This window comes from Venturia canescens, chromosome 2 (genome assembly GCF_019457755.1).
Source record: "Venturia canescens isolate UGA chromosome 2, ASM1945775v1, whole genome shotgun sequence".
Taxonomy (NCBI): Eukaryota; Metazoa; Arthropoda; class Insecta; order Hymenoptera; family Ichneumonidae; genus Venturia; species Venturia canescens.
Window position 1 is genome coordinate 1,810,532 of NC_057422.1, and position 21,589 is coordinate 1,832,120.

At 38.0% G+C, this 21,589-nt stretch overlaps 4 protein-coding genes and 1 pseudogene across 4 annotated transcripts; all 5 read right to left on the reverse strand.

The window, feature by feature from the left end:
* Nucleotides 1-261: 261 nt before the first annotated feature.
* On the reverse strand, nucleotides 262-3,331 carry LOC122406373 (odorant receptor 4-like). The gene is made up of 5 exons (XM_043411781.1): nucleotides 2,568-3,331; nucleotides 1,560-1,659; nucleotides 1,242-1,346; nucleotides 999-1,154; nucleotides 262-398 (listed from the first exon to the last, which is right to left on the reverse strand). Exons 1-5 carry the CDS (start codon nucleotides 3,329-3,331, stop codon nucleotides 348-350), a joined length of 1,176 nt encoding a protein of 391 aa, XP_043267716.1. The 3' UTR covers nucleotides 262-347.
* A 4,316-nt stretch (nucleotides 3,332-7,647) lies between these two features.
* LOC122407159 (putative odorant receptor 92a) lies at nucleotides 7,648-10,075 on the reverse strand. The gene is made up of 5 exons (XM_043413186.1): nucleotides 10,016-10,075; nucleotides 9,174-9,955; nucleotides 8,463-8,562; nucleotides 8,273-8,377; nucleotides 7,648-7,930 (listed from the first exon to the last, which is right to left on the reverse strand). The coding sequence occupies exons 1-5, from the start codon at nucleotides 10,073-10,075 to the stop codon at nucleotides 7,760-7,762; spliced, it is 1,218 nt and encodes a 405-aa protein (XP_043269121.1). The 3' UTR covers nucleotides 7,648-7,759.
* An 874-nt stretch (nucleotides 10,076-10,949) lies between these two features.
* LOC122406520 (odorant receptor 4-like) lies at nucleotides 10,950-13,706 on the reverse strand. The gene is made up of 5 exons (XM_043412022.1): nucleotides 12,727-13,706; nucleotides 11,727-11,826; nucleotides 11,409-11,513; nucleotides 11,167-11,322; nucleotides 10,950-11,090 (listed from the first exon to the last, which is right to left on the reverse strand). The coding sequence occupies exons 1-5, from the start codon at nucleotides 13,488-13,490 to the stop codon at nucleotides 11,040-11,042; spliced, it is 1,176 nt and encodes a 391-aa protein (XP_043267957.1). The 5' UTR covers nucleotides 13,491-13,706; the 3' UTR covers nucleotides 10,950-11,039.
* A 1,005-nt stretch (nucleotides 13,707-14,711) lies between these two features.
* LOC122406523 (uncharacterized) lies at nucleotides 14,712-16,301 on the reverse strand (annotated as a pseudogene).
* Nucleotides 16,302-17,562: 1,261 nt separating this feature from the next.
* LOC122406522 (odorant receptor 67c-like) lies at nucleotides 17,563-20,133 on the reverse strand. Its single transcript, XM_043412024.1, has 5 exons — nucleotides 19,370-20,133; nucleotides 18,306-18,405; nucleotides 18,039-18,143; nucleotides 17,774-17,929; nucleotides 17,563-17,707 (listed from the first exon to the last, which is right to left on the reverse strand). Exons 1-5 carry the CDS (start codon nucleotides 20,131-20,133, stop codon nucleotides 17,657-17,659), a joined length of 1,176 nt encoding a protein of 391 aa, XP_043267959.1. The 3' UTR covers nucleotides 17,563-17,656.
* Between the last annotated feature and the right edge of the window lie 1,456 nt (nucleotides 20,134-21,589).

Consider the following 21,589-nt stretch of genomic DNA (forward strand, 5'->3'; position numbering starts at 1 on the left):
ACCTGGTTTCGACACCGATGATTAAACAATCGGACTTCAAAAAGCGAAGAGTTATCACGTCGCTTATCAGTCGAACTATAGTAAGAGCTTTTCCCATACGAATCGTGAGAAGTTTTGTTTCTTGCATGTGCCGTGTGATAAAAAGGTACTCAGTTTGGATTGTATTTTCCGATATTTGGCAGGATGCGACTTTCAATTTGTATCGATGGTTGAAAAAATATTTTTTAGATTCGGATTCGAGAGAATAAATGTGGCCAAGTGGTTCGTTCCAATATATTTGAAGTGAATTTTCATTGGCATACATTTTGATAAGTTTCAAGATTTTGATCGAATTAGATTTGATTGATTCAGTTCATTTTGAGGAGAAGCAGGCAGACCGAGTACGATTTGCTGAGTATCTAAATTCAAAGATTATCTCTTACCATGATATTGTTATATTTCATATTTAACCCAAGACGGTCACGCCTCATGAGAATCCCGTGGTGGTCACATGGGCTGTGTCACAGCCCAAGCACTTTAGAGCGCTGTAGCATTTTGTAGAAGTATTTTGGGGGCTCAACAAAAATTGAGAATATATTTCAAACGTTTCTCTATTATCCTATCCAAGAACGGAACGAAAATTTTAGTTTGAAGTACGGTTAAAAAATTCTTGAAAAAAAAAAAATTCGTGAAAAAGCCCTTTTTTTTACAAAAAATGCTGTATTTTTTTGTTTTTTGACGTATCAACAAAATTCAAGCATGGTCTGATTTGTGAAAGCATTTTCTTTCTGGCGAGTATAATAGTTTTTGTGGGTTTTTGAAGGAGCGAGACTAACGCACCGGAATTAGTCCCTGCTTCCCAAGCCTAGGGAGGAAGGTTCAATCTAACTGTAAGTAGGGGTAAGAGTGTCGGATTTGGGGATTTTCTAGGGAAAATTTCAGTTCGTAAATGGCCTGGGGTGTGTCCACACCCCGTGTGACCGTCTTGGGTTAACGCTCGTTGATGAATATTGATTTACCAATGCTAAAGTTGGTACGACGAGATCGACGATTCCATAAGCGCTCAGTCGGCACTCCATTTGATTTGTCACTTCCATTATGCAAAAAATTTTTTTCACGGCCGTACTACGAGCATACCAATTTTCATGGAACGCTCCTTCTGTTACCGATGTGCTCTGTACTCGAGAAAGATTCGTTATTATTACGTAGAATTTACCTGGAATCGATTTTTTATTTTTATTCTTGTGTTTGGCATGATCTACCTCAGTCAATAAGTCTTCGATGGACGAGCAGAGTAAAAATACTTGTACAATGCAGGCAGAAACGTACAACAAATATGCGACTTTTTCGATGTTATCGCTTCCGAACTAGAATTGGAAAGATCGTGGAAACTGATCAGTGATTTGATCAACGAGTAAGCTGGATGGTGACTAGAAATAAAAGTGAAAAGTTTCAAAGTCATCATGGAGTCAGAAAAATTACTCGAGTACGACTGTTTACTTATTTTCTTTAAACCGCATTCACGGAGGAACGGGTTGGGTAAAAAATTTTAAAGGGGTGGACCATTTTTTTCAACTTACCGTTATTACTCCAAATGCTAAGAAACAGAATTTCAATATGCAACTGAGATAAGTTGCGCCGATATAAAATGCCAATACTTTGGTGAGTCTTCGACCGATTCTATAAAAATATATACGAATGGGGTGAAAACTTCGTGTTTGTCAGGAGCCATTTATGCTCTGGGTTAGTAATGGAGAGTATTCGGATTGTCCCAGTGAATATATACAAACACTGAGATCTTGATTCATACAACAGCTTTAAGACCGCATGGGTCGTTTTTCCGATCCGGTGCATCTTATGCAAGTCGTGCCGGAACATTGGGATCAGATGATTTTTCATCCGACTATTAACCAATCGATATTAAGTGCATTGTGAAAAAAAACAACTTCATGAATCAAGATCCTGATAATCGAGGTTGCGGAGTATGTTTTTTAATGGTATTTTGATACGTTAAACAATCTAATTTGGCTGTCAATTTTCAAAAGGAACATTTTCAACGACTCCCGATTCTTCAAAATCAAAAGAATCCCTCCGTCCCTTTTTCCACTTTCAACTGGTCTCGAGTTTTTTTGTTCAAAATCGGTTCGTGACTCTTGAAGTAAAGGGTTGTGTCAATATAATGAGATTTTCAATAGTTAACCATGAATAAGACAGAGGCACCAATGTTCGAAATGATTAATAAATCATTTTTAGGCATAATAAGCAGTTTTTCCTTGTATCTGTTTTGTCCATTCGATCAATATATAAAAAAAAAAATTGTTAGTGAAAGTTGAATGACGCTTTTAAAACCCACCTCAGAGAGTTCCTATGACTGAGGCAAATATCTCTTGAAAAATATACTGTTGAAATGACAACATATTTAGTCGTGTGCACGCAACGAAATAATTGACCTTTTCAACGAAATGTTTTCTCACTCAATCTACTGTCAACTATAAGTGCCTTTGCCTCAACGTCACTTTTCTATTCGGCGTGAATGTGATGTAAGTAAATTATTTAAAACAAAAATGAATATTATTAAGGGTGAGTACTGAATAACGGAAGAATGGTAGCAAACACATTGGTGAAGGGCATCGATGACGGTGAGCTCGTCCTTTCCATCGCTTTCGTCGCGAAGGGCCCGCGATATTTCTTCACCAACAAATTTATATTGAGCTGCCAGGACAGCAATGAGGTGAATAACGTAAAGATCTACGCTGATTTTTCCGAAATTTATGGAGCAACTTCCGAAAACTTGGAAAATCGCACCAGCAGCAAAAACCATTTTTCCGAATGGTTCACCGGGCACATAGGCCGGTACAGTGAAATCGGCGTAGGTAAACTTATCGGTATTGAGAATTAGCAATATCGGTGCCGCTGACCCCGCAGAAGCCGCAAGGAAACTAGCGATCATGTAAAACTTTAAGCCTCTTTTATAAGGCTCCAAGGTGTTGTGTACGCAACGCCTTAAATCATCGGAATCGATGAGTAAAAGATTGTACTGATCAATTAAATTTCGCAGCTCATTTCTTCGCAAATTGAGATAAGCCGTCGGAATGATCACTTCGGCGGACAGAACACCCATGGCTCCCGACTTTTTGAACATCTCTTCCGTAGTCAATTCCGCGAAATATAAGGAGCCCAATAGCCCGGTGAAAAAATACGTTATTTTTACGATCCACATGCTGATTATCCATAAAATCGAGAGCAAGCAGAGCTTCGATCTCCCATCACCGAGTGGAAATAAGTTTCCGGATAGAAGGTTTACGGCGATGTTTAAATCGTTCGAGCTACGAAAATATCGAGTTTTCTGCATGATTCGCGAAGTTCGTCACACCGTAAACTCTGTCACTCGGGCACTGGGTCGTGTTCAATGCGCTCCTCGGTCGCTCGTTTCTCATTGATGACTGAAGTCACTTGTCGAGTGCGCGCAACATCGAGCCACTACGATGTCGCATAGTTAGTCATTCCTTTTGTAAATCCTATTAGATTAGAGTATACAAGTAGAAATCGGAGGGAACATAAAAGGGATTCGAATACATTCGACACAATGGGAGGGAATTAATAAATAATTGGAATTGGAAGTCTCTCCCTTTTTGCATACAAATTATTATATTTTCTCTTTTACATCTTTGAGTTAAACGAGCTGTCGGTTAATATTTTCTTCCACTGTCTTGTTTTTTTTTTCGTTCATCGTCCCTCTCCATAGAAACGTTTTTTTGTTAAAGTATCAAATTATGTTCCACGAATCCTTTGACAACCGCAAGCAACTACATTTTGTCATATGTTTATTTCTCTTTGAGAAGTGGAAATGTTGCATGTCTGTGGTTGCCGTTTGGTATTTTGAAGCCATTATAAAAAATATGATCGAGCAAGAGCGTCTAATAACATGGAATCTACGGAAGAGCCAACGACAGGGAAAGAGACTGGGAAATTATTATTTGCTGCTACAAGGGAGGGACGACCATGTATTGAGACGAGGTCCGACTCGACTCATCGATTTTTACTCAGTATCGAGAAGATTGTTGGGAAGTGAGGACGGATAGTTATGCAGCAGAATCAATCGCGTTGTGTCGGCGCTGAGCATCGCAAGGATGGCTTTGGAGCAGCGAAATCAAATAGCGCTGAGTATCCATGTATGTGTTATTCATTACATTTTTAATCCCATATAACATTTTTATTCAAACTACAATTTTATGCTTTTTCCAACACAATGTGCATAGGAAACTGTCTCAGTTTTGGTGATTATTCCTCAAATGTGAAGCAGACAACTAAATTTTTTTTCACCACACATGCGCCGAAAGTTTAACTGTCCGAAATCGGAAGGTTGAATTTTCGGTGCATGTGTTGTGAAAAATAGTATCTACACTCTACGGGAGTGAAATCAGACCACTTCAAATTACGTGCTTCTGCCTGCGGTTTGAAGTAGTCTACTTTCCCTCCCTAGGTGTGTAATATACCATTTTTATTCAGAATTTTTTGGTATTCAGAAATAAAAAATATATGTTCATAATGACATTTCTCCAAAGAAATTCAATATATGGGAAATAAATCAATGACTCGCGCTCGCATGTATTTTTCCATTGAAATATATTTGTGAAATAAATTCTAGGCAATGTTAATTGACATTGGTCTTCAGTCGATTTCCAATAGAAGTAAACATATAGAGTAGGATTTGCTGAGAATCTAAAATCAAAAAATTAATATTATCGTCCCCTTGAAAATGCCTCATTATATGTGATTAGCTCTGATTTACCAGAGCCAATGTAGGCACGACAAGATCGATGATCCTGTAAGCACTTAGTTGGTATTCCATTTGATTAGTCACTTCCATCATGCAAAAAAATAATTTCGGCGATTGTTTTTTGTCCCGGTTTCTCGTCAATTTTTTGCGCAATCTCCAATACATTAGAACTTTGTATCATTTGAAAAGAATAAACACGAAGAAATTAATGTGTTAAAGAGGGTCCCGTGAGATTCGACACCGTAACCCGGATGTAAAAACCATTTAGTGCTTTTACTTTAATTTTTGGATTTAATGTTAATGCTACATTTGCTCATTATTCATAATAACTATTCATTTGGAATTGTGAATACTGAATGATGACTGAATGATGGCGAATGCATTGATGGAGGGCATCGAGGACGGCTCTTTCGTCCTTTTCCCCGTTTTCGTCGCGAAAGGCTCGACCTGTCTTCTCTCGCACTTTTATGTACGACAACTAAGTCAAATAGATATCAAAAAAATTCGTGAAAATAGTCTTTTTTTTACCCGTCTAATTAGGGTAGACCCCTTAAACTCATCGAATATTTTCTTTTTTGTATGTGTAATAAAACACGATGAAATTAATTAAAAAAATTTTTTCAATTTTTTGAAAATTAAACGCAAGTTAAATAATTTTCGAAAAATTAGATTCTGAGCGAGGTGAAATTTTGTTTTTATCAAAAATCGATAGCGTCCATACTTTTAACGATATTGATTCAACGTTCAAAAAATTCTTGACTGTTTCAAATCTTATGGTGAATTATTGCACGAATGTAATAATTGACAAAGTTTCAAAGGCTTTAAACTGTGTGTGTCACGTTCGCTGTGGCACGAGAGTAACTTTCCTGTGAATCTCAATTTTGTGATTTAGTGCGAGTTTTATAATAATGCATTCAACCGCGAAACGTCCAGGTTTCACGGATTCTTAATTTTATCATACGAAACACTTTTGATATTATGCCAAGATAATTCATGAGTATATTTTTTCTGACTGAAGAAAATTATAAAACAGGTTAAAAACAAAAATGCGGAGATTGAGTTTGTTTTCGGATTGGTTGCTTGACCGATAAAAAAAAGGCTCTGTCAGTCGATTTTTGCCATCGATCTGCGTAGGCTGACAGAGCCTTTTTTTAATCGATCAAACTGTGTTAAAGAATTTCGATTTCGGAAATTCCAAGTGAGGTTAGTCGACTGATCCATACTCTTAACGCAATTAAGATGATGGATCAGTCGGTAATCACAACCGTGAGTGCGAGAGAGATAGCTGCAAATTTTGAAAAGGACATTTTTCCAGATCGTTCGTCTGATCGAAAAAATAAAAATGTCATCGGATTTTTGCGATCGTGCTGCGTACGATGACATTTTTATTATTTTAATCGGACGAACGATGTCAAAGAGTTTCAATTTCAAAAATTCGAGGTGTGATTACCGACTGATCCATCATCTTAAAACAAAAAATTTGTACTCTAAACGTTGTGGATTTGAGCATAGCATACGCTACTACTTATAATCATCGAGAACGAGACTTCACAGTACAATCGAAGATTATGTCATTGTCTTACCATGTTATTGTTTTATTTCATATTTATTTCATTTTACTCCAAATCATAAGCAACAGAATTTCAATATACAATTGAGATAAGTTGCGCCGATATAAAATGCCAATACTTTGGTGAGTTTTCGATCGATTCTATAAAAATATGAATCGGGTGAAAACTTCGTTTTTGTCAGGAGTCACTTGTGCTTCGAGTTAGTAATGAGGGGTATTCGGATTGTCCAAGTGAATATACAAACACTGAGACCTCGATTCAAATAACAGCTTTAAGGGTCGTTTTTCCGTTCTGATGCATCTTATCCAAGTTGTGCCGGAACATTGGGATCAGATGATTTTTCATCCGAATATTAACCAATCGATATTAGGGGAGACCGTGGCAAAACAGGATACCCAAGGAAATATTAAACTTTTCAGAAGTTTGGGGAGCTCTGTCTATTTTTTATTCCCAAAAACTAAGAAATTTACTGGAATTCTTTTCAATTTCCAAAAAAAAAACAAAAAAAAAATCGAGGCAAAATGGGGTACTTCTCAAAAACTCATGAAATTTTTTTTTACTATGATTTTAATTCAATGCACCTTGGGTGCATTTTGCACTCGTGACCGAGTGCTTCCAACTTATCGCTCAAGCGTTGAAAGCGATCCCTGCCCTTATATAGCGTTCGAACGTACATCGAACGCAAATTAAATTAATGCTATGAATAATAACGAAGATTGCCAATGTTTATTTTGTGAAAAATTTGTATTCTTTATCCACTGAATCATGGATTCAATGCCAAAATTGTGCGGAGTGGGCACGCATGATTCATGTGCAGGCGTAACCACACATGATGGTCCGCAAACATATATCTGCGAGACAGTAATCGCAGATATATACAAATACTTTTTGTATATCTGTGCAAAAACGCTAGGCCTTTGCCTCAAGGCCACTTTTCTATTCGGCGTGAATGTGATGTAAGTAAATTATTTAAAACAAAAGTGAATATGATAAGGGGTAAGGACTGAATAACGGAAGAATGATAGCGAACATATTGGTGAAGTGCGTCGATGCAGTTGGATATTTATCGTAACCAAAAATACGACGACCGATGAGCTCGTTTATTTTTAGAAGAGATATCAATATTTTTAGTTTTTCATGAAAAAATGAACTCAGCAATAATATCATCATTATTTTCGCGAATATTGCTAATTAAAAAAAGTTTATAGAGGAAAAATAAATCATCACCGCATCCATAGTTCTGTTTAGACAAACATACATTTCAAGCGGATACACGTTTGTATATATTTTGTCAGTATAAACATTTTGTACGAGTGGTTTAGTTAACATTCAGTAGAAGTAGACAAACCGAGTACGATTTGCTGAGTATCTAAATTCAAAGATTATCTCTCATTATACGATATTGTAAAATTCTACATTAGATGTTTAATTAACGTTGATTTACCAATGCTAATGTGGGCACGACGAGTTCAACGATTCCATAAGCACTCATTCGGCACTCCATTTGATTCGTCACTTCGATCATGCAAAAAATTTTTTTTACCTTTGCACTCCGTGTGTACCAGCTTTCATGGAACGCATTTTTAGTCACGGACGTGCTCTGTACACGAAAAAAGATAAATCATGATATCAGAATGTTTTTCACCGCACATGCGCCGAAAGTTTAACTTTCTGAAATCAGAAGATTGAATTTTCGGTGCATTTGCGGTGAAAAATAGTATAAACTTCAGTGTGATTAGATTTCACACAATTTCAGACAATTTCAAGTGAAATTAGACTACCTCCATAACCGCGTGCTTGTCACCTCGCCTTCGGCTCGGGTGACAATTCTGGCCACGGTTTGAAGTAGTCTACTTTCCCTCTCCAGATGCGTAATATACTATTCCTTCGACATGCGCTCATCTCTGTGTCCAACTGATCGCTTGTCCGAAGTAATTTATACCTTGGTAAGTAAATCTTCAACGGAAGAGCAGATCAGAAAAACTTGTACAATGCATCCACAAACGAACACTAGGTATGAGACTTTTTCGATATTGGCGCTTCCAAACTGTAATGGAAAAATCGTTGAACCGAATGATCGCTTAACCTTATGCCGGACTTAGTGAGTGACCTTTTTTTTTGTTCTCACTTACTGTAAACACTCCAAATGCTAAGAAACAGAATTTTAATATGCAACTGAAATACGTTGCTCCGATATAAAATGCCAGTACTCGGGCGAGCCTCTGACCGATTCTATCAACAAGTGAATCGTATTCTTATGATCCATGGTGTACGGGAGCAAAGTGCAGATGAGCGGGTAACAATAAGCTATAGTACATGGTATCACTAAAATTATAATTTGTCAGCAATCCTTGATTCGTGTTACAACGGGATTGTTTTTTACTTGTACAAGCGGATACGTGTAGTTGATAGGCTAAGGTTTCATGACATTTTGTAAAAATTTTGGATGCTGAATCTCTATATAAAAAACAAGGACCGTTTGCTATTTTTCGTTTTTCAGATTGGGAGAGTGATTCTTCGTTTCGATAAATTATTTTCAGTGGGAACATTTGTTGTTTCTGTTTTTTTCTCTCCAATCCCCAAAGCAATTCGAGATTTTCCTCATACTTTTGGCAGTGCGCAAATTTTCAAGTTTTTGAGCAAATTTTTGAGTTTGATTTTTTCGAATCAAATGACACGATTGAAAATTTTTGGTCAGAGCGAAACGCTGCTTTGACTAAATTCGACAGAGGGTGTCTGTTATCAACTGCAAGTGCTCCAACGTCAATGCAACTTTTCTGATCGATGGAAATATCTTATAAGAACATTTTTTAACGAAAAAGTAGACAACAAACTGTGTTTACCGAACAACGGAACAATGATAGCGTATACATTGATTGAGAGCGTCGATGACGTCCTGTTCTTTTTTTTCCTCCTTCTCATCGCGAATAGCTCGCGTTACTTCTTCACTTACGAATTCATATAGAGCTGCTAGGACAGCAATAAAATGAATGACGTAAAGATCGACGCTCATTACTCCTAAATTGATGGAACAGCTGCCAAAAATTTGAAAAATAACACCAGCAACAAAAACCATTTTTCCAAAAGGTTCGCCGGGTACGTAGGCCGGTATAGTGAAATCGGCGTAGCTAAATTGATCGTTATTTATAAGTTGGAGCAATGGTGCTGCAGACCACGCGCAAGCTGCGGTAAAACAAGCGACCATGTAATACTTCATGCCTTTCATGTAAGGCTCCAGAGTGTCGTGTACGCAGCGTCTCAAGTCATCCGAATCGATGAGAATAAGATTGTACTGATCGATTAAACTCTCCAACTCTTTTCTCCGGAAATTAAGATAGGCCGTTGGCACGATCAGTTCGACAAGGAGTGCTCCCATTCCGCCCATCTTTTTGAATATCTCTTCTGTTGTTAACTCCGCAAAATAAAAAGAGCCCAATAATCCGGTCGTAAAATAAGTTACTTTAAGGCTCCACGCAATGATTACCCATAAACGGGATAGGAAACCGAGCTCTTTTCCTTTATCGCCGAGTGGGAATAAGTTTCCGGATAAAAAGTTCACTAGGCTGTTTAAATCGTTCGAGCCACGAAAATATCGATTTCTCTGCATGTTCCCGAGTTCGCGATACTTTTAACTCTGTCACTGGAACACCGGGATATGTTTGAGGCTTCTCTCAGCGTTAGCCACCGACTGAGGAGTGGACGCATCGTGAAGCCTGCGCGACGTTGAACCCCTGCGATGTCGCATAATTAGTAATTCCTTTTGTAAATTTCATCGGGGAATGGAAGTAGGAATCAGACAGAAAATATTAGTGCGATTCTAATAAGATCAGTGCAGAAAAAAAGTATTAATAAATCATGCTGGTGGTTATAGAGGCCGAGTTTTCTTTCTTTCCTCATTCCCATACAAATTTTTACGTTTTCTTCTCTATATTTTTGTATCAAACGCTCTGTCAGATATTGTTTCCCTCTGTTGTCTTGTTTTGTGTTACATTCCCCTTCGCTGTAATGTTTTTTTGTCAAAGTATCAAATGTTCTATGCGCCTTTTGACCACCGTGTGGAACTACACTCTGTCTTATATTTATTTCTCTTTGACAAACTCTGTATCATTTGATGCTTCGTTGCATTCGTGAAAAATATCGCGTAGCATGGCCTATTATTAGAGCGAAAAAATATTGAAAATGGAGAGAAACTGGGAATATTATCACTAATAAAAGGGAGCGAGGAGGAAATTGAGACAGGGTCCGGCTGAATTCATCGATTTTTATTCAGTGTCGAGGAGTTCGTTGGAGAGTGAAGATGGACATTAACGCTGCAGAATCAGTCGGGTTGTTAAAGCAGTAAAGTTTCCCTCGTGAGTTTCTTCACCTGGTTTCGACACCGATGATTAAACAATCGGACTTCAAAAAGCGAAGAGTTATCACGCTGCTTGTCGGTCAAACTATGGTAAGAATCCCTTACGAATCGTTAGAAGATTTGTTTCTTGCATGTGACGTGTGAAGAAAGGGTACTCAGTTTAGATTGTATTATCCGATATTTGGCAGCCTGCGACTTTCAATTTGTATCGATGGTTGAAAAAAAATTTTTTAGATTCGGACTCGAGAGAATAAATGCGGTCAAGTGTTTCGTTTCAATATATTTGAAGTGAATTTTCATTGGCATACATTTTGATAAGTATCAAAAGATTTTGATCGAATTAGATTTGGGTGATTCAGTTCATTTTGAGGAGAAGCAGGCAGACGGAGTACGATTTGCTGAGTATCTAAATTCAAAGATTATCTCTTACCATGATATTGTTATATTTCATATTTAACGCTCGTTGATGAATATTGATTTACCAATGCTAAAGTTGGTACGATGAGATCGACGATTCCATAAGCGCTCAGTCGGCACTCCATTTGATTTGTCACTTCCATCATGCAAAAAATTTTTTTCACGGCCGTACTACGAGCATACCAATTTTCATGGAACGCTCCTTCTGTTACCGATGTGCTCTGTACTCGAGAAAGATTCGTTATTATTACGTAGAATTTACCTGGAATTGATTTTTTTTTTATTTTTTGTGTTTGACATGATTTACCTCAGTCAATAAGTCTTCGATGGACGAGCAGAGCAAAAATACTTGTACAATGCAGGCAGAAACGTACACTAAATATGCGACTTTTTCAATGTTAGCGCTTCCGAACTAGAATTGGAAAGATCGTGGAAACTAATGAGTGATTTTTTTAACGAGTAAGCTGGACGGTGACTAGAAATAAAAGTGGAAAATTTCAAAGTCATCATGGAGTCAAAACAACTACTCGAGTACGACTGTCTGCTTATTTTCTTTAAACCGCTTTCGCGGAGGAACGGGTTGGGTAAAAAACTTTAAAGGGGCGAACCATTTTTTTCAACTTACCGTTATTACTCCAAATGCTAAGAAACAGAATTTCAATATACAACTGAGATAAGTTGCGCCGATATAAAATGCCAATACTTTGGTGAGTCGTCGACCGATTCTATAAAAATACGAATGGGGTGAAAACTTCGTGTTTGTCAGGAGCTACTTATGCTCCGGGTTAGTAATGGAGAGTATTCGGATTGTCCCAGTGAATATACAAACACTGAGATCTTGATTCATACAACAGCCTTAAGACCGCATGGGTCGTTTTTCCGTTCCGGTGCATCTTATGCAAGTCGTGCCAGAACATTGGGATCAGATGATTTTTCATCCGACTATTAACCAATCGATATTAAGTGCATTGTGAAAAAAAACAACTTCTGAATCAAGATCCTGATAATCGAGGTTGCGGAGTATGTTTTTTAATTGTATTTTGATACGTTAAACAATCTAATTTGGCTGCCAATTTTCGAAAGGAACATTTTCAACGACTCCCGATTCTTTAAAATCAAAAGAATCTCTCCGTCCCTTTTTCCACTTTCAACTGTTCTCGAGTTTTTTTGTTCAAAATCGGTTCGTGACTCTTGAAGTAAAGGGTTGTGTCAATATAATGAGATTTTCAATAGTTAACCATGAATAAGACAGAGGCACCAATGTTCGAAATGATTAATAAATCATTTTTAGGCATAATAAGCAGTTTTTCCTTGTGACTGATTTGTCCATTCGATCAGTATAAAGAAAAAAAATTGTTAGTGAAAGTTGAATGACGCTTTTAAAACCCACCTCAGAGAGTTCCTATGACTGAGGCAAATATCTCTTGAAAAATATACTGTTGAAATGACAACATATTTAGTCGTGTGCACGCAACGAAATAATTGACCTTTTCAACGAAATGTTTTCTCACTCAATCTACTGTCAACTATAAGTGCCTTTGCCTCAACGTCACTTTTCTATTCGGCGTGAATGTGATGTAAGTAAATTATTTAAAACAAAAAAGAATATTATGAAGGGTGAGTACTGAATAACGGAAGAATGGTAGCAAACACATTGGTGAAGGGCGTCGATGACGGTGAGCTCGTCTTTTCCATCGCTTTCGTCGCGAAGGGCTCGCGATATTTCTTCACCAACAAATTTATATTGAGCTGCCAGGACAGCAATGAGGTGAATAACGTAAAGATCTACGCTGATTTTTCCGAAATGTATGGAGCAACTTCCGAAAACTTGGAAAATCGCACCAGCAGCAAAAACCGTTTTTCCGAATGGTTCACCGGGCACATAGGCCGGTACAGTGAAATCGGCGTAGGTAAACTTATCGGTATTGAGAATTAGCAATATCGGTGCCGCTGACCACGCTGAAGTCGCAAGGAAACAAGCGATCATGTAAAACTTCAAGCCTCTTCTATAAGGCTCCAAGGTGTCGTGTACGCAACGCCTTAAATCATCGGAATCGATGAGTAAAAGATTGTACTGATCAATTAAATTTCGTAGCTCATTTCTTCGTAAATTGAGATAAGCCGTCGGAATGATCACTTCGGCGGACAGAACACCCATGGCTCCCGACTTTTTGAACACCTCTTCCGTAGTCAATTCCGCGAAATATAAGGAGCCCAATAGCCCGGTGAAAAAATACGTTATTTTTACGATCCACATGCCGATTATCCATAAAATCGAGAGCAAGCAGAGCTTCGATCTTCCATCACCGAGTGGAAATAAGTTTCCGGATAGAAGGTTTACGGCGATGTTTAAATCGTTCGAGCTACGAAAATATCGAGTTTTCTGCATGATTCGCGAAGTTCGTCACACCGTAAACTCTGTCACTCGGGCACTGGGTCGTGTTCAGTGCGCTCCTCGGTCGCTCGTTTCTCATTGATGACTGAAGACACTTGTCGAGTACGCGCAACATCGAGCCACTACGATGTCGCATAGTTAGTCATTCCTTTTATAAATCCTATTAGATTAGAGTATACAAGTAGAAATCGGAGGGAACATAAAAGGGATTCGAATACATTCGACACAATGGGAGGGAATTAATAAATAATTGGAATTGGAAGTCTCTCCCTTTTCGCATATGAATTATTACATTTTCTCTTTTACATCGTTGAGTTAAACGAGCTGTCGGTTAATATTTTCTTCCACTCTCTCATTTTTTTTTTTGTTCATCGTCCCTCTCCATAGAAACGTTTTTTTGTTAAAGTATCAAATTATGTTCCACGAGTCCTTTGACAACCGCAAGCAACTACATTTTGTCATATGTTTATTTCTCTTTGAGAAGTGGAAATGTTGCATGTCTGTGGGTGCCGTTTGATGTTTTGAAGCCTTTATGAAAAATATGATCGAGCAAGAGCGTCTAATAACATGGAAATTACCGAAGAGCCAACGACAGGGAAAGAGACTGGGAAATTATTATTTGCTGCTACAAGGGAGGGACGACCATGCATTGAGACGAGGTCCGACTCGACTCATCGATTTTTACTCAGTATCGAGAAGATTGTTGGGAAGTGAGGACGGACAGTTATGCAGCAGAACCAATCGCGTTGTGTCGGCGCTGAGCATCGAAAAGGATGGCTTTGGAGCAGCGAAATCAAATAGCGCTGAGTATCCACGTATCTGTTATCCATCACATTTTTAATCACACATAACATTTTTAAACTATAATTTTATGCTTTTTCTAACACAATGCGCATTGGAAACTGTCTCATTTTTGGTCGTTATTCCTCGAATGTGGAGCAGACAACTAAATTTATTTTTTTATTCAGAATTTTGTGGTGTTCAGAAATAAAAAAATACATGTTCATAATGACATTTCTCCAAAGAAATTCAATATTTATGGGACATAAATCAATGACTAGCGCTCGCATGTATTTTTCCATTGAAATATATTTGTGAAATAAATTCTATCCAATGTTAATTTACATTGGTCTTCAGTCGATTTCCAATAGAAGTAAACATACAGAGTAGGATTTGCTGAGAATCTAAAATCAAATAATTAATATTATCGTCCCCTTGAAACTGCCTCATTAGATGCGATTAGCTCTGATTTACCAGAGCCAATGTTGGCTCGACAAGATCGATGATCCTGTAAGCACTTAGTCGGCGTTCCATTTGATTAGGCACTTCCATCATGCAAAAAATTTTTTTCTCTGTTATGCTTCGGACATACCAATTTTCATGAAAAGCATGTTCGATCACTGACGAACTCTGCATTCGAAAAAACAGCAAGTATCGTGCGTAAGATATGTAAAAAGAGTTACTCTCTATACACAGGTTGGTATAAATTTATAAATTTTTATGAACTCTGAAAATTACCTCGACTAATAAGTCTTCGACGACTGTGCATTGCAAGATAACTTGTACAACGATGGCAGCGGCGCATACGATGTCCGTGATTTTTTCAATGTTAACACTTGGAACTGTGATGAGGAAAAAATCGCATCGAATCATAGATCAGTTGCAATTTGCATTAATAATATAAATTGTATAAATACTCGATAATACCGTTCATATAGAAAAAAATATAAATCGAGGAAACATCGAAAGAGCAATCCTGACCCGAAATCGAGAAGTAAAGTGTTTGAACGTACCGTAAAAACTCCGAAGGCTAAAAAACAGAATTTCAGTATACAACTGAGGTACGTTGCGCCGATATAAAATTTCGTCAGTCCCTGACCGATCCTATAAAATATAAGATTTTTTTCGATGCTGCCTCGCACGTATCGAGAACAAATTCAAATATATATAAAATTCAGTGAAGCCTTTACCCTACTCTCCAATCTAATGTCCGTGCTATATTAACTCATTATTTATAATAATTGATCATTATAAATTGCGAGTACTGAATGATGTCGGAGTGATGACGAATTCATTTGTGGAGATCGTCGATGACGGCCAGTTCGTCTTTTTTTTCCATTATCGTTACGAAGGGCCCGGCACACTTCTTCGCCAAGAAATTTATATTGAGCTCTGCTAAGACACCGATGAACTGAATGACGTAGAGGTCCACCCCGAATTTACTAAAGTGTATTGAACAACCAACGAATATTTGGAAAATGGCACCGGCAGCGAGAACACTTTTGCTGAATGGTTCACCGGGCATGTAGGCTGGTACGGTTAGATCGGTGTAAATTCCTCGGCATTGAAAATTTGTAGTAATGGTGCTGCTGACCATATGGAGGTTGGAGCGAAACAGCAGCACATGTATGACTTTAAACATTTTCTATAAGGCTCCAAAGTGTCTTTTATACAACGTCTCAAATCATCGGAATGTACGAGTGTGAAATTGTACTGATCGATTAACTTTTTCAACTCCTTTCTTTTCAAATTGAGATAAGCTGTTGAAACTATGACTTCGGCACACAGCGCCCCCGATTGTTTGATCACGTCTTCCGCTGACAGATTCGAAAAATATAACGATCCCATTACACCTCTTGCGAAATACGTTATTTTCACAGTCCATATGCCAATTACCCATAAAAGGGAGAGAAAACCGAGCTTTGTATCCCCATCACCGAGTTGATATAAGTTTCCGGATAGAAGGTTTACGGCAACGTTTAATTCGTTCGCATCAACGGACATAAGTACGAACCGGTGCGGATACTCGCGATGACATTGTAGTACGATTGGTACGAAAAAGGGACATTAATAAATAACTGAAGTTGGAGAGCAGCCCTTCCTTTCATAGTCTCGTTTTCGCCCTTTCCCTTAACTTTTTGTCAAAATATCAGTTCCTATGTGGTCTTACATTGCGGACCACAATCTACCTTCGTGTCACTATGAATGCTTTGAAAATTAAATGCCCTTTGGGTTCTTGAAGCCTTGATGAAAAATGGTTGTTTTATTATACCACAGGAAAAGATCGAAAAGAAACGAAGAGAGGGAGAAATGATTTGCTAGTGGTCGCGAACGACACCTGGATAGGAGGTACAAATGCCATCGATTTTTATTCAGTATGGAGGAGCTCGTTGAGGAGTCAAGATCAGCAACTCGACGCTGTCGACCTCCAGATTTTCTTTCATGAGTCGTTTTCACGATATCAAGTTCTGTGATTAAGAGAGATAACGGTAAACTTTGAAAGTGACATTTTTTTACACCGTTCGCCTGATCGAAAAAATAAAAGTGTCAGCCCATTTTTGCCACCTGCGTGGGCTGGAAGAGCCTTTTTTTAATCGGTCAAACTGCGTGTCAAAGAATTTCGATTTCGAAAATTCCAAGTGAGGTTAGGTGACTGATCCGTACTCTTAATATGGAAATATCATCAAGCTACAATTATTCGTTTCATTCAACTCGCAAACGTAATCCAAAAATGCGCATCGGGAACCAAGAAGGCAAAATTAAGTTTATTATTTCAAAACATTCTGACTTTGTACTTCCTCTCCATAAAACGATTCGTTGTGCGCAGTTGAGTCGACTTCAGTTCTCAACGCTAAGCCTTATTTTTTATGCATAAGTGGGAAAATTATGCATAAATTCGGACAATTTTTTCACAGCATCGAAAATTTTCGCGTTATTTATTTTAAAAATCTGTACGACAGATTAAAGTTTTCGGCCCAGCCATTTTTTTCGTGAGAACGATTTGAAATCTTTGTGACGTCATAAAATCGGAGTATTCGCATATAGCAGCGTATTCGTATATAGAGTGCGGCAGGTTTCGCGCAGGCTATTTCTATTCTTTCCATCCTTGGCGTCGAGACGCTACCGCGGCTCTTGATTCGTCCGAATCGTTTGATCGCACCATTGAAAATACTTCGCTAATGTAACGGAAATTTTCTCGCCCGATTATTTATCTAACCCGAAATATATTGTGCAAAGAGCGTTGTAGTTTAAAAAAAAAAAAAATCGATCACCATTGTTGGCATAGTTATTGTCACTGAAATATAGATTTGCGAGTTAAGTTTCTGTTTACATCGATTCACATTGGCGTACAGGATTTTTTAGTATTGGAGATCGAAGATTCAGTTCACTTCTAGGAGAAGTAAACATGCCGAGTATGATTTACTGAGTATCTAAAACAATTGTTTTTTACGTTCCATTAAAATGTTCAAAATGTCACATTTCGATGGGTGGTTTACCAGAGCTAACGTTGGCACCGCAAGATCGATGACTCTATAAGCGCTCAGTCGGCATTCTATTCGATTGGACATTTCCATCATGCAGAAAACTCTTTTGACAGCCGGACTGCGAGCATACCAATTTTCATGGAACGCACTTTCGGTCACCGACGTGCTCTGTTGTCAAAAAAATCAGTCAGAATTTTGTTAGAAAGATGTTCTAGAACAGGAGCTCAGTAAAATTGAATGAATTTTTAGTGCGTTATAAAATACCGCGACGTGTTACCTCAGTGAGTAAGTCTTCGCTGACAGCGCATAGCAAAAAAACTTGTACGATAATGGCCACACTGCCCATGACGTGTGTCATTTTTTCAATGCTAGCACTTTCGAACTGTAACGGAAAAAATGACGAAAAAATCATACTTCAATGCATTAAAAATCATATGCATTAATTATCGGTAATAATCATTATTGAAAACGAAAAATCGTCTCAAATCTATGACAGATTCGCAAAGTACACCTCAATTGAAGTTATAAAGTAATTATGACGTACCGTGAATACTCCGAAGGCTAGAAAACAAAATTTCAATATACAACTAAGATAAGTTGCGCCGATATAAAATGCCAATATTTTCGAGAGCTCCCGACCGATTCTACAAAAATGAAACCTCTTTCGTTTCTGCTTTGCGGTACCAAGTCGAATAATTATATTCATCAAAACTCTTTATCCAGCACTCCTTGATATTTTAGTTGACAATATTCGTTTGTTAGTGTTACATAGAAACAAACTGCCAAATACAGTCGACTCCCTCACTTGCCATGTTCCCATACGTCCACTTGGTCAACCCCCCTCCCCCCGGTCTAACATATTTTTCGAAACTTATCAGTCCGAATTTACCATTTTGTCAGGGGTTTTCAAAGTGGGAATGGAGGAGAACTCGGTACAAGAAAATTCGTTTGTTCTCGACAAGTCGAGCAGTGAAAGCGCCGACTGTATCGCCCTCTTCGGCTGAATGCCAGGACAAGACAAGGATTAAAACGGAAAAAGAGTTAATGAAGTATTCCATTTTTGCGATACTTCTGTGTGTGACTTTTTTGCATTCCGATCGATCACTCGCAGTTATTCAGCAATTTCCTATGTTCGAAAACAGATAAGGCAAAAACACTAAGAGGTTTGACAGGACAAATTAATTTGTCACGTTCTTCCGTTGTGTCGGTAAAATCAGAATCCCTTAAAAATTTATTCTTTGTTCCAATTTTTATTTTTTTCAAAAATTCTTTTTTTCTTTTTCCAAATTTTCAAGAGTTTCTCTTTTAACTTCCTTTCTACGAAAAAAAATACCAAATTGCAAGAGTGAAACAAAAATAATTTCGGCGATTGTTTTTTGTCCCGGTTTCCCGTCAATTTTTTGCTCAATCTCGAAAACATTAGAACTTTGTATCGTTTGAAAAGGATAAACACGATGAAATTAATGGTTTAATGAGGGGCCCGTGTGATTCGACATCGTGACCCGGATGTGAAAAACCATTTAGTGCTTTTACCTTAACTTTGGATTTAGTATTAATGCTACATTTGCTCATTATTCGTAATAACTATTCATTTGGAATTGTGAATACTGAATGACGACTGAATGATGGCGAACGCATTGATGGAGGGCATCGAGGACGGCTCTTTCGTCCTTTTCCCCGTTTTCGTCGCGAAGGGCTCGAGACACTTCTTCACCGAGAAATTTATATTGAGCTGTTAACACAGCGATGAAGTGAATGACGTAGAGGTCGAAGCTGATTTTAGTAAAATGTAGTGAACAAGCACCGAAAACTTGGAAAATTGCACCAGCCGCGAGCACGCTTTTGCCGAATGGTTCACCGGGCATGTAGCCCGGTACGGTAAGATCGGTGTACGTAAATTCGTCGGCATTGAAAATTTGTAGTAAGGGTGCTGCTGACCATATGGAGGTAGCAACGAAACAACAGCACATGTAAGACTTAACGCATTTCTTATAAGGCTTTAAGGTCTCGTGTATGCAACGTCTCAAGTCATCGGAATCGATGAGTATGAGATTGTACTGATCGATTAATTTTCTCAACTCTGTCCTTTTCGAATTGAGATAAGCTGTGGAAACGATGACTTCGGCACACAGGGCACCGAGTGCTCCGGATTGTTTGAACACCTCTTCCGTTGACAGGGACGAAAAATACAACGAGCCGAGTACGCAGCTCAAGAAATAAGTTATTTTCACGGTCCACATGCCGATTACCCACAGAATAGAGAAAAATCTGAGCTTTGGTTCTCCATCACCAAGTGGATATATGTTTCCGGATAAAAGGTTCCCGACAGCGTTCAATTCGTTCGAGCTACAAAAATACCGAGTTTCCTTCATGCTACCTAGTCCGTCTTTATAAACCGTGTCACTCTGGCACTGGGGTGTATTTAGAGGAGACTTTCTTTAGTTGCTCGTTTCTCGTTGACGACTAACTGTGATCGCGGAGTCGGAACAACGTCGAACCACCGCGATACCGCATGATTAGCCATTCCTTTTATAAATATCATTAGCCAATGAAAGTATGAATCGAAAGGGCTGCCGACTGGATTCGAGTACGATCGGTACGGACAAGGCGTATTAATAAATAAGTGATTGGGGTCGCAGTTGGAGTCTCTCCCTTTCCCATACTCATTTTTTCGTCGCATCGTTTTCGTACTCAGTCTCGTTTGTATCATCCCTCGTTATTGAAATGTTTTTTTTTCATTTTTTCAAGGTGTATCAATTCTCATGTGGTCTTTGATCGTTGCGACCGTGCCGTATTCTCTTTCAATCCCATAAAAATCTAATGTCCTTTGGCATTTAAACGCTTTGATGAAAAATGCCTTAAAGCATGCACGTTTCATATCGCAGGAAAAACGTCGGAGAGGAATGGAGCGAGAGAGAGGGAAAATGATTCGCTAGTGGTCGCGAACCTTACCTAGGGTCGAAATACACGATTATTCATTGATTTTTATTCAGTATCGAAGAGCTCGTCGGATAGCGAAGATCAACTTTTCCCTAACATCATCGTATTGTGGAAGTGTTGGACTGTTGGAAATTTTCTTCCGTGAGCTGTTTTCAAATGTATTACATATATTAAGGGGTCTAATAGAATTTTTATTAAGAGGCCCTAATTAGAATTTTCGCATACGCACCGCCTTTGTTTAAACGGAGTTTTTTCAAAATTACGTTTTTGGACGGTTCGTTGATCAAATTTTCGAAACTATTCAACCGATCCTTACCAAAATTTTACCACATGTTCTTTGTGACTATAGCTATAGCGCATACGAATTTTGAAATTTTGAGCGGAACTATTTTTTTTTGCAAAAAACGATGCAAAAAAACGTGCTTTTTCTTAGTTTTTGGAAAAATGGGTGCCATTTTAAAATTTTTGAAAAAATCAAAAATTGTATGATAATTATCTATTGAAACTAAAACCATTTTTATAATTTTCTCCGATCATCCATTCCAGAGATTTTATCAACAGCGTACACCCATCTTTTTTTTGGACCTGTCTTCTCTCTCATTTTTCTGTACGACAATTGAGTAAAATAAATATTAAAAAAAAAAATTTTGTGTATTTTAAGAGTGTATTTTTTAGGCCTAACACTTTTTATGTCCATATTTATATTTTATACCGGTCATAAAAATTCGTGAAAATAGTCTTTTATCTACCCGTTTAATTAGGGTAGACTCCTTAAACTTATCGAATATTTTCTTTTTTCTATGTGCAATACAACACGATGAGATTAATTTAAAAAGTTTTTGGAGTTTTTCAAAAATTAAACGCAAGTTAAATAATTTTTGAAAAATT

Bases quoted from the DNA above. Each gene is read 5' to 3' on its own strand.
- LOC122406373 (XM_043411781.1), bottom strand. From the start codon at position 3,331: ATGCAGAAAACTCGATATTTTCGTAGCTCGAACGATTTAAACATCGCC. The intron at 1,660-2,567 runs GTACTCACCCTT...ATATTTTTATAG, and splicing joins TACCATTCTTCCGTTATTCA to AATCGGTCGAAGACTCACCA. The intron at 399-998 runs GTAAATCAATAT...CTTTGAATTTAG, and splicing joins TCGTACCAACTTTAGCATTG to ATACTCAGCAAATCGTACTC.
- LOC122407159 (XM_043413186.1), bottom strand. From the start codon at position 10,075: ATGCGACATCGCAGGGGTTCAACGTCGCGCAGGCTTCACGATGCGTCC. The intron at 8,563-9,173 runs GTAAACACAGTT...ACTTGTTGATAG, and splicing joins TATCATTGTTCCGTTGTTCG to AATCGGTCAGAGGCTCGCCC. The intron at 7,931-8,272 runs GTATAAATTACT...TTTCGTGTACAG, and splicing joins TTGAAGATTTACTTACCAAG to AGCACGTCCGTGACTAAAAA.
- LOC122406520 (XM_043412022.1), bottom strand. From the start codon at position 13,490: ATGCAGAAAACTCGATATTTTCGTAGCTCGAACGATTTAAACATCGCC. The intron at 11,827-12,726 runs GTACTCACCCTT...GTATTTTTATAG, and splicing joins TACCATTCTTCCGTTATTCA to AATCGGTCGACGACTCACCA. The intron at 11,323-11,408 runs GTAAATCATGTC...TCTCGAGTACAG, and splicing joins TCGAAGACTTATTGACTGAG to AGCACATCGGTAACAGAAGG.
- LOC122406522 (XM_043412024.1), bottom strand. From the start codon at position 20,133: ATGAAGGAAACTCGGTATTTTTGTAGCTCGAACGAATTGAACGCTGTC. The intron at 18,406-19,369 runs GTATTCACAATT...TCATTTTTGTAG, and splicing joins CATCATTCAGTCGTCATTCA to AATCGGTCGGGAGCTCTCGA. The intron at 17,708-17,773 runs GTAAACCACCCA...CAATTGTTTTAG, and splicing joins CGGTGCCAACGTTAGCTCTG to ATACTCAGTAAATCATACTC.